The sequence below is a fragment of the Palaemon carinicauda genome, chromosome 31 (assembly GCF_036898095.1).
Source record: "Palaemon carinicauda isolate YSFRI2023 chromosome 31, ASM3689809v2, whole genome shotgun sequence".
NCBI classification, from domain to species: domain Eukaryota; kingdom Metazoa; phylum Arthropoda; class Malacostraca; order Decapoda; family Palaemonidae; genus Palaemon; species Palaemon carinicauda.
The window spans coordinates 43,775,939-43,786,662 of NC_090755.1; the positions used below are offsets into that span (position 1 = coordinate 43,775,939).

At 43.7% G+C, this 10,724-nt stretch overlaps 1 protein-coding gene across 1 annotated transcript; it reads right to left on the reverse strand.

Moving 5' to 3' along the window:
• Positions 1-8,435: 8,435 nt before the first annotated feature.
• On the reverse strand, positions 8,436-9,668 carry LOC137624716 (uncharacterized). The gene has a single exon (XM_068355668.1). It carries the CDS (start codon positions 9,666-9,668, stop codon positions 8,436-8,438), a length of 1,233 nt encoding a protein of 410 aa, XP_068211769.1.
• Between the last annotated feature and the right edge of the window lie 1,056 nt (positions 9,669-10,724).

The following is a 10,724-nucleotide window of genomic DNA, read 5'->3' on the forward strand; positions in this document are numbered from 1 at the left end:
CTATCTGAAGTTCTGGGACTTGGTGAGAGATGAAGGAGAACGATCTTGCGTCTAGAGACCATTCCGACTCTATCGGGTTTGTCCGAGATAGAGCATCCGCTGTCACGTTGCGGAATCCTTGTAGGTGAACTGCAGACAGGTGCCACTTCTTCTTCTCTGCCAGACGGAAGATTGGGAGAAGCACCTGATTTATCTGGGGCGATCTTGAGCCTTGGCGATTGAGACAACGAACTACCACCGAGTTGTCTAGGGTTAGACGGATGTGGATCGAGGGCGGCGGGGATAACTTCTTTAGTGTTAGAAGGACCGCCATGGCCTCCAAGATGTTTATGTGGAACGTCTTGAATAGGGGAGACCAGGTACCTTGAACCTGTTTCTGGTGGGAGTGACCTCCCCAACCTTCCAGTGAGGCATCCGTGTGGATGTTGAGTGATGGAGGAGGGTGTTGGAGAGGGATGGACCTTTTCAGGGCCTTTTCTTCCGACCACGGCTTTAGGAGGCGTCGCAGTCTGTTTGGAAGCCGTCTCTTGAGGTCTCTTCGAGCGATGGATGCCGAGCGTCTCCAGACTCCCGCGGCATCCTTTAGCTGTGCACGAAGCACTGGGTTTGTCACTGAGGCGAATTGTAGAGAGCCTAGAACTCGTTCCTGCTGTCGTCTTGAAATGCGTTTGGATTTCAGTAGTCGCTTGACAGACCCTGCTATTTCCTTCCTTTTCTTCTGGGGGATGGAAAGGCAATGTGACTGAAGATTCCAGTGGATTCCCAACCACTGAAACTTCTGAGCTGGAGAGAGGCGAGATTTTTTCTCGTTGATCTTGAATCCCAGGTGTTCTAGGTACTGGGTAACTTCGTTGCAAGAATTTGCACACTCTTCGGGCGATGGAGCCCAGACTAGCCAGTCGTCGAGGTAGGCCATCACCTGGACGTTTCTTAGGCGGAGTTGCTGTACTATGGCATCCGCCAGTTTTGTGAAGATCCGAGGGGCCACGTTGAGGCCGAAGGGCATGGCCCGGAAGGCGTAGCTTTTCCTTTGGAGTCGAAATCCTAGGTAGGAGGAAGCGTGATGGTTCATTGGAACGGGCCAGTAGGCATCCGCCAGGTCTATAGAGACCGTGTAGGAACCTTGAGGCAGAAGGGTCCTTATTTGTTGAAGCGTCAGCATCTTGAATTTGTTGTTCGCTATGAACTTGTTGAGGGGGGATAAGTCCAGAATGACTCTGAGTTTGTCTGAGTCCTTCTTGGGGACACAAAACAGTCTCCCTTGGAACCTGGTGGACTTTACCTTCCTTATCACCTTCTTGTTCAAGAGGTCTAGAACATATTCTTCCAGAAGGGGGGTTGATTGTTGGAAGAATTGCTGGAAGATTGGTGGTGGTTGAGTCCAACTCCAGCCTAGACCCTTCTTGACAATGCTGTGCGCCCAGGGATCGAAGGTCCAACGATCCTGGAATTGGCGGAGTCTTCCTCCCACCGGAAGCACTTCATTGCTTCTGGTGTCCCGAGGACTTGCTGCCTCGGCCGCTAGCTCCCTTTCCTCCTCTACCTCTGGAGGGACGGCGAGATGCGTCTTTGCTTGCACCATTGAATGAGCCTCTACCTTTGGCACGATAGGTAGTTGATTGTTGCTCAAAGGCAGGGGTGAAGACCGGTGACTGTGACAACACCGGTTGGGGGACCAATTGAAAGGTCTGTTGTGGTTGGGCAACCACTTGGGAGGTAGCGGGTCCCGGAAACTGACGTCTTTGCTGACGTTGCTGGGGTTTTGGCTTTTGGGGTTTCCTCTTAGGCTGAGGTCCGTCGTCCTGAGAGGGTTTCCTTTTCCTGGACATGCCCCACTTGTGGAGAAGGTTCCTATTCTCCGTGGCGGCTCTATCAGTGATTTCCTTCACAAGGTCAGAAGGAAAGAGGTGTTTTCCCCAGATGTTGGAGGAAATCAGCCTCCGGGGTTCGTGTTTCACGGTGGCACCGGCAAACACGAATTCACGACAGGCTCTTCGAGCCTTTATGAAGTGGTACAAGTCCTTCATTACAGTCAATAAGTGGGATTTGGAGAGTACCATGTAGTGGTCTGGTACTCTAGTGTCACAGGCCATAACTTCAAGTTGGACTTGATGAGAGAGGGATGCCGCAAGCCTCTCCTTCGTGTCTTGTTCCCGACGAAGGAGGTGATCGTTGAGCTTAGGGAGGTCTTCATTAAACTGACGTCCGGCGACGTCAGGATCGAGCCTTCCCACGACGAAAGTATGTTGAACATCTTTCCAGTGTCGAGCGTCAGGGGGGGTCACTATGGAGAAGGGTCTGCACTCCTCCAATGCAGGGCAGGGTTTCCCCTCCATCCGCCGCTTTAAGGCATGCAGCTAAGGCCTTTTCCAAGAATGGAAGAACCGCAGTTTCAGGTGCAACGTAAGTAGGGTGCTTCTTGCTCAAGGCCGGAAGCTTAGAGCAGGTAAAGCCTCTACTCTTGAATGCGGAGGCTAGCATAGCCTGGGCCTTTGCGAGATTGAACACTATCTCTTCCTTAGGTTCGGTCTCTTCCTTCGAGGCAGGTTCGGAACGAAGCCGGACGTAACAGTCCGGGTAGGCCTCAAAGTTTGGGAAGAACTCCACATCTTCCAAAGGGACCGTGCCGATCTTATCACTGACAAAGATCCTGCCGGTCGCAATAACCATATGCTCTGCATACCTCCACGGGTTGGCATGAGAGCAAGCGGGGAGATCCTTGACCGAAATCTTCTTCGGTTCTCTGGATCCTATCATCGACCTGATGGACTCCTGGTTCTCCTTCAGCCTGTCGTCCATGACGGCTCTAATCAGTCGGATCAATTCTTGAGTGGAAGAAGAAGGATCCGGAGTCGAGGAGGTAGACGGAATAGACATTTCCGTCGGTGTAGGAGTAGGAGGGGGGATGGACGGGGGAGCGACCTCTTGCTCCGACTCGGCGTATTCCACCTTGTCTTCGTCATCTTCGGCTCCTTGAGCCATAAGTGTTTTCTCCGTGTCTTCCGAGACATCCGAAATCTGTTCGTCATCTTCGGAATCCAAACGGCACTCGTGCATGGACTGAGCCATGACTACATCAGGTTCCACCGTAATTTGGACAGTGGGGATCACGTCTTTGGGTACCACTGAGTCAGGGGAGGCCTTAGGGAACAACAGTGACCTCAGTTCTTCGGTGGCCAGGTACGGTCCGGTAGCATTTTTCTGGAAGCCACGCACCCACTTGCGCAGCTTTTCACGAGAAATGTCTCTAATCTCCGCTGAGGGAGGATTATGGAAGGCCTCAACTAGGTGAGCCTGACAGACCGTACAGTTCAGTGGATTCCAAAACTTCAAATCCCCTTTCTTGTCTGCACAAGGGGCGTGAGTCCTGCAAGCCGTATGCCCGTAAAACTGCGGGCGTTTCACAGCGCAGAAGGCGAAATCACACTTCATCTGCTCCTCCTGTGGAAGAAAGAGAAAATGAGTATGGGGGAGTCATAAGAATGGCTCTTAAACTAAGTTAATATTAATTATTAATTTTAACTTAATGAAAGGTGTGATGCATAGAGAATGAAATAGTAAAGGAGAACATGCTCCATGCATCTCGCCCGGCTGGTTACCATAAGCTTGGTCCCTGGATAATCCGAGTGACCGAAGGCACCGGATATAATTCCTTAGAGCTCCAAGTATTTTGGAATTCCGTGGAAAAATCCAAGGGCAAGATTGGGACCGAGATCATTCGGTTCCAAGCTTGGGGCTAGAAGGCCTCTTTTAAAGGTAACTGCTTCTGGCAACCAGCCGTGCTAAGATGCACATAGCATGCTGGAATTAGAAGAATGCAAAGAGACAGCATGATCACTAACAGAGCAGTACCAGGTACTGATCTTAATAGTAGAAACAGTCTATCTGTTTGCGATATAGGGCTATCATTATCCTATGATAGCTACAGGAAGGGGGTGCAAGTATTCTTGACGCCTCCGGGGCATCCGGCAAGCCGCCGGCATGCCGGAGCTCGCTCCAGCATAGATTCTGGCATTAGGACAGACAATGTTCAAAGTCAGTCAAATACCAGGATGGCGGCCGCCGGCACAACGGCGGCACGCCGGCAGGGAGCGGAGGCTCCGGCAGTCGGAGGATGCCGGATTGGTGACTGGGATAAGGATGGTTAAAGCTGTACCGGGTTGCCGGCAGTATATGCCGGCACTCCGGCGGCCGACCAGCGAGCGGACGACAAGCTAGGAGGAGGAGAGCCGCCGGTAGTAGCCGGCGGCAGCCGGCAGTCCCTCGGTACACGGGGGGCTGGCGGCAAGGTTAGGAAGAGTCACCAAGTAGGAGGCAGGTATTGCCGACAGTAGAGGCGGCAAGAGACCGGCACCCGGATAGGGAGAGAGACAGGGGGGGAGGGGGGAAGGGATGCAGGAGTACCATCAGGACTCCAGACATCCCCCCCCTTCCCTGAGAGGGTGTACCCATGATAGAGGCAGGCTCTAACATCCAGGAGCAGGGGTCACTAAGGACCGGGAGCAAGGTAGCCCAAGGGAGGGCTAGGGAACACCCAAAAGGGGGGGGAGACTCCCATATGCAGAGCTATTCTAGCAACTAACCTTATAGGACACTATGAAGGTATATGTACCAGAGCGGACTGCACAAGGAAGCTCGGGTAGCCCTACTATTCCACCCTAAGGAGGAGTTGTAGGACAGGGGACAGATGGGTATAAACTAACCTAAGCATAGGCTAGGCTATACAAGAGATAGGTGGGGAGGGAGAAGAGAGAAGTCTTCCAAGGAAGGGTTTCTGTACCAGAGCGGCCACTAGGGAAAGGGAGGACACTCCCTAACCTAAGATCAGGCAGATCAGCTAAAACGGTGCAAGAGTACAGTTTCAGCATGGAACAGAGAAACCTTCCTAACCCAACCTAGAGCAGGGCTAAGAGTCCTGAACTAGGAAAGGAAGAAGACATATCGCTATCGCAGGAAAGTCATAGACTATCCTAGCCATAGAGGTAGGGCTAGCCTAACCTCACTCTCGGACGCAACCCTAAAGGGGGTTCATTCCTTTAGGGAGGACAGAGAGGCGATATATACTCTATTAGACAATTGATCCCTTTACTCAGAAAAGGAATCAAGGCTAAATAGAGGGAATGCCAAGGCAGGGGATGAAGGAAGCATATAGGGGTCCTATCATTAGGTTAGGCTAGAAAGAGTCACTGACTAGCCTATCCCCTATATGGTCCCTGAAGGCGAAAACATTTGCATCACTGTCAAAAGTATTGTAAAATAATGCCACTATCTTCATAACTTAGCCTAGGATCACTAATAAATCATGCATGAACACTTGTATGTAGGCTCCTGGCCTGGGGGCTATAGTAGCCGACTGGTATGAGGTCAATCGATGACCGATAAAAAGCGTCTAAACACGATATAAAAGTTCCTAGTTATGAAGACTAAATAAACTAATGTAATCGATTAGTAAATAAGGCCGGAAACGTTGTTGTGGCTAATTAAATAAGACATGCGTAACAACAACGACGCCATAAAATGGCGGGTCCGGTAGAGGCACAGCTCTGCCACAAAACAGCAATTATCTCGAAAAGTAATATTTACTTTACGGCCAGAGCTTAATTAAACAATACTGGAACCTTGTACTCAACTTTCCAGAAGAAGGCGAGGCTGAAGGTAACGACATAGCGAAGATGCAAAACGATAAAGTTAACACAGGGAAAATCCGTCTAAGTAGGGCAGCTACTAAACAAAGGATGAAGACGGGCGTGACGTCATCAGAGCAATGGCGTCCGTTTGTTTACGTCTCGAGTATCAGTAGTAGCCACGAGTGAGATTAGCTGTGGAACGGCTCCCAGCTATTCTCAGTCCTTACACACCGAAGCATTAACTCTGTTCGGGGTGAAGATAGCTATGTGGCGCGTTCAGACATGCGCGTCCCCTGTTGTATTACGATGTCTTAAAGGGAAACCTTTGAGATACTCGCTCCAGAAGTTAGAATTCTGTGATAACCTGTGGTTAAATTCTCTGGGAATATCTTAGTAGTCTTATACCTAAGGAAGCTACCAAAAAGGAACCTTCCATCAGGACGCCATGGCTTGAGCCCAAATATATATATATATATATATATATATATATATATATATATATATATATATATATATATATATATATATATATATATATATATATATATATATATATATATATATATATATATATATATATATATATATATATATATATATATAGATTTAATCTCATTGGCTATATCTAACCAAAATCCACCCCCTTCTCTTAACCTCAGTGACTAGCCCTAACCTAACTCCACCCCTCTCTTAACCTCATTGGCTACCCGTAACGTATCTTAATCTCTCTCTCTGTCTCTCTCTCTCTCTCTCTCTGTCTCTCTCTCTCTCTCTCTCTCTCTCTCTCTCTCTCTCTCTCTCTCTCTCTCTCTCTCAACCTAAACTAACCTAACCTAACCCACCAAGTGAGTGAAATAATACCTAACTAACCCACATCTAACCTAACCTAACCTAACTCAACCCAAACCTAGCCTAACCTAACCTAACCTAACCATTCAATCTTAAACCTATCCTAACCTAACATAACCTAAGCTAACCCTTTAAGTAAGTGAAATAATACTTAACTACGAGTCTATCATTCAATCTTAAATAGTTATTATGGGAATTATTAAAATTATCAATATATTTTGAAATTATTGTTTATCACAATACTCATTATTATTATTATTGATTAAATCCGGGGAATTTAAGATTTGTATAGCTGTTGGCATTATATTATTTTGTATTACCTGGAATATATATTTCAGGTTGAAACTTCTTGTTAACAATAAACAACTGTTACGACTAACGTCTATCCTTGAACAACCCAGTACAATAATAATAATAACAATAATAATAATAATAATAATAATAATAATAATAATAATAATAATACGAGTCCATCATTTAAACTTAAATAGCTATTATGGAAACTATTAAAATTATCGTTATGTTTTGAAATTATTGTTAATAAAATTATTGCAATATTCATTATTATTATTATTGTTATTAATGTTAGTTTCTTTAATACGATAACACCTGAATAAACAGATGTAGGTATATTTTGTTCTGCTGACAATGTGTTATCTTTCTCGTGAGGAAGATGATAAGCCACGATACTGGATACGATAACACCTGAATAAACAGATCTACGAATGTCTCCTCGCGACGATGAATGTCATCTTTCTCGTGAGGATCATAAGCCACGATATATTGGATAGTGAAAGTAATATTTTAAAAAGCAGTATTTTATTTATCTTATACAACCAGAGTGATCTTTATATATGCATGTATTTTTCATTTCTCCTAACATACAAATTTTAAGCGGATTTGTAAGAATGCTTCTAATGTCATTTTTGTGAACTTCTTGTAGGTCATCATAGCCCTCTCGTATCACAACCTCACTGTGCTCCAAACTTTATACTTATTAGTTTTCATCCTCTACTGCTGAGATAAATGGTCTGGTTGGAAGCCTGATAAGGTATAAAACAAATAACTCATTAGACTCATGACGGCACCTCCACTAAGGAATAAATGAATCACATGAGTAATTCCCGTCCCTAATTAATAAATGAATAAAAAAGAGAATAGAAATTAACCCAACGTCATGGATATAAATAAACTCGTGCAAACGTGGGACATCCCCTATCATGACTATTTCTAATAATTAGACTCAGGAAGGTTCATAATTATCCCTCATTCTGATGCATTCTTTATATGTAATCGCTCTCTTTTCTCTCCCTTTATACTCAGAGCAGGATTTCCTCATCAAACGAGTGAAATAATAATTAGCTACTATCCCATCATTTAGCCTTAAATTACTGGGGGAGAACATGGTCTTTATTTTCCATAACGTATACCCTACCCGGTAATGACTAACTGAATGTATGAAGTATAAAACATTTAACCCACACTTATATAATAAATCTGGCTGCATTGGTGTCATGAATTTGAACAATTCAAAGGATTTATTCCTCTTGAAGAAGGTCAAGGAATGCTTACTGTATATCTCTGGGCTAATACCATAACTATCAAAAAATATTATATAATTTTCAGGTGACTTAGCCACATAAAAGCAGACCCAGTGTCCCATGTTATTGATGTCTGAAGAGATTTCTAACGTATTTGCGATGAAGGTGATAGCTTCCTTCCAGTATGACCTCAGCCTTTTACTTCCAACATGATCAGAAGAAAATATGCCTACGCAATTCACTAATTTCCCCACCCTTCCCCTTAGATCTCTATCCAGCTCTCTAGTATCCATCAGTCCTAACCCCTCACATCACAATGAATAATCCTGTCCTCATCAATCGATAAAATACCCGTAGTATCTCCAAAAAGCATAATGCGATGGGGTGTGATTACTGCTGTACTCAATTTTAAAATGATTCACATACTGGCTGATCTCTCTACTGGTAGAGCTTCTTTTATATCCTCATGTACGAAATTAAAATTAAAAATGGTTCTCCCCTGCGGAAAACTATCCAAGGATATAATATTCTCCTCATCTATGCCAATTGCCTTCTGGGATTCATAATACGCCTGCACAACTCTCTCTGGGAATGCTGCGTTTATATTATATATGGTACTTCCGTTAATAGTGATATGTATATTATTTACATTTGCATGGTGGAAGAATAATGGGTTACTTGTATAATCCCCTGAAAAATGTCTCATATCAATTAGTGCTAGTGTCATCTTGTCTGGAATGCATGAACCAAAAGGTTCATCTATCATTATTGACGATTCATTAATCCCAACAACGTAGGTCTTATAAAAAGACTGGCTGAATATGTATTGTATAGGCTTTGATAATAATGACTGATTTAACGCAGCCATTGCGTTATAATGAGGAGTGACACGATCTATACATAACTTCGATTGCTGTATTGTCAAATGATTTATATGTCCCTTCATATCCGTGTTCATAACCCAACTATCATTCGCCAACTCTAATCGAATTCTCAGATTGACCAAATCCATTAGATACATGTCAATAGTTGCTAAATCTAGTAATAGTGGGAAGTATGTGTTAATTCCATAGATTTTAAGCTTGGGCATCTGCTTAACTTCCAAATGCTCCCCCTCCTTCAATGTATTATCAGTATACTGCCTCGTAATCCTGTGCTCTTCACAATAATCATCACAGAAATATCCACACCTCGCTATATTCTCGAGTGAGTCCGGCTTCACATTCATCAACATTTTCATATAAGATAGATAATTGTATAAAGGATATGACTCGACCATCTTTTCATTCAGAAAGACGGATACGGACTTGAATAATGTATTACCCACCCCGTTTACTACTCCCACATTTTGTGCCGCTGTTAAATTGACACCATTTCTAGTGATATGAATGAATAATTCTAATGTTATACACGATAAATCAAGAAAGGAACCGACCACCCTATTCACACGAAATTCTATATACCTATCAGACAATACCTGATTAATTCCCACATTACTGGGCATGAAGTCAACCCTCTCTTTAGAATTAATTGAACTTTCAATTAGTCTCTGCCTGTTAACATTTGGATATGATCCAGATATTCCTGCCATATACGAGGATACTGGAATCTTATTTCCACTTCCTGGGGTATTCGGTGTCATTCCAGCCATGATGTGAAGTTGAAAATTCTGCTTAGTTATGAAATGAGATTAAAGAAAGGATACAAACTCTATGCTGTCCCACGTCCTAATGAATGTAGTAGGTTATACACATCATTCTTATGCAATCTCCGCATTCCTCCAAACTCCTTCTTAGTCTTACGAATCACTTTCAAACTGCTTCCTTTTTTTTACTTCCCTCTCTTTCGTGAATCTCTTAGAAGTCTTAACCCTGTTGACTTCAATGCCTGAACTCCATGTTTTTTTAGAGATTCATTTAATGGTCTTTCCGCAGTGATCATATCGGACATTACAGCCCTACCAAATTCCTTAGCGGAAGGATTGAGAGCCTCGAATATAAAGGGTAATACCCTCCTAGCCACCCGTGATATAGCTGACATCACACTTCCTCCCCGTCTTCGAGTCGGATAAAATATTGAAATATCTTCTAGCCCAGCACCTCTTCTTAGGGGTGTAGAAAGAAAAAGCCTCCTAAATTCCTCTTCTGATGGTGGAACGAAATTCAGTCTCATGATCTTGATCGTATCTACTCCGAAATAGTAATATAAAAAGAAAAAACTCTGCAGTAGTACAGCCTCCTGTGATGCTCAATTGTCAATTAATGCCAGGTAGATCGGTATTTATTATTTTATTCACCTAACCCTGACATGAGTTTTCAACGAATCTTTTAGTTCCCCCATTCTGATCCGTAATGATTATAGATATATGATCCAACACCTTTGTATTTAGAGGTTTATATAATGTGTTATGTATACCTCTATTCTTGCCGTTATCTATATGGAAAGAGTCTAAAATATTTACAAGTCTGCTAGCAAAGTAACTCGGCTGTATCACATCCGAATAAATGTACATATAATCAACTCCACAATTTTCAGATGGGAATGTATAGCTTGAAACCTCTCTTTTCTCTCCTTTTCCATAGATTACATATTCTGTATCAGCTCTGAAGCCCAGCAGATTGGATGCTTCACTGCTGAAAGTTATATGAATTGTCTGCACATCCCCCTTCCTAAATGAATCACCCTTAACATATTGCATGGTATTTTT

Coding starts and splice junctions, on each gene's coding strand:
- LOC137624716 (XM_068355668.1), bottom strand. CDS start 9,668: ATGGCTGGAATGACACCGAATACCCCAGGAAGTGGAAATAAGATTCCA.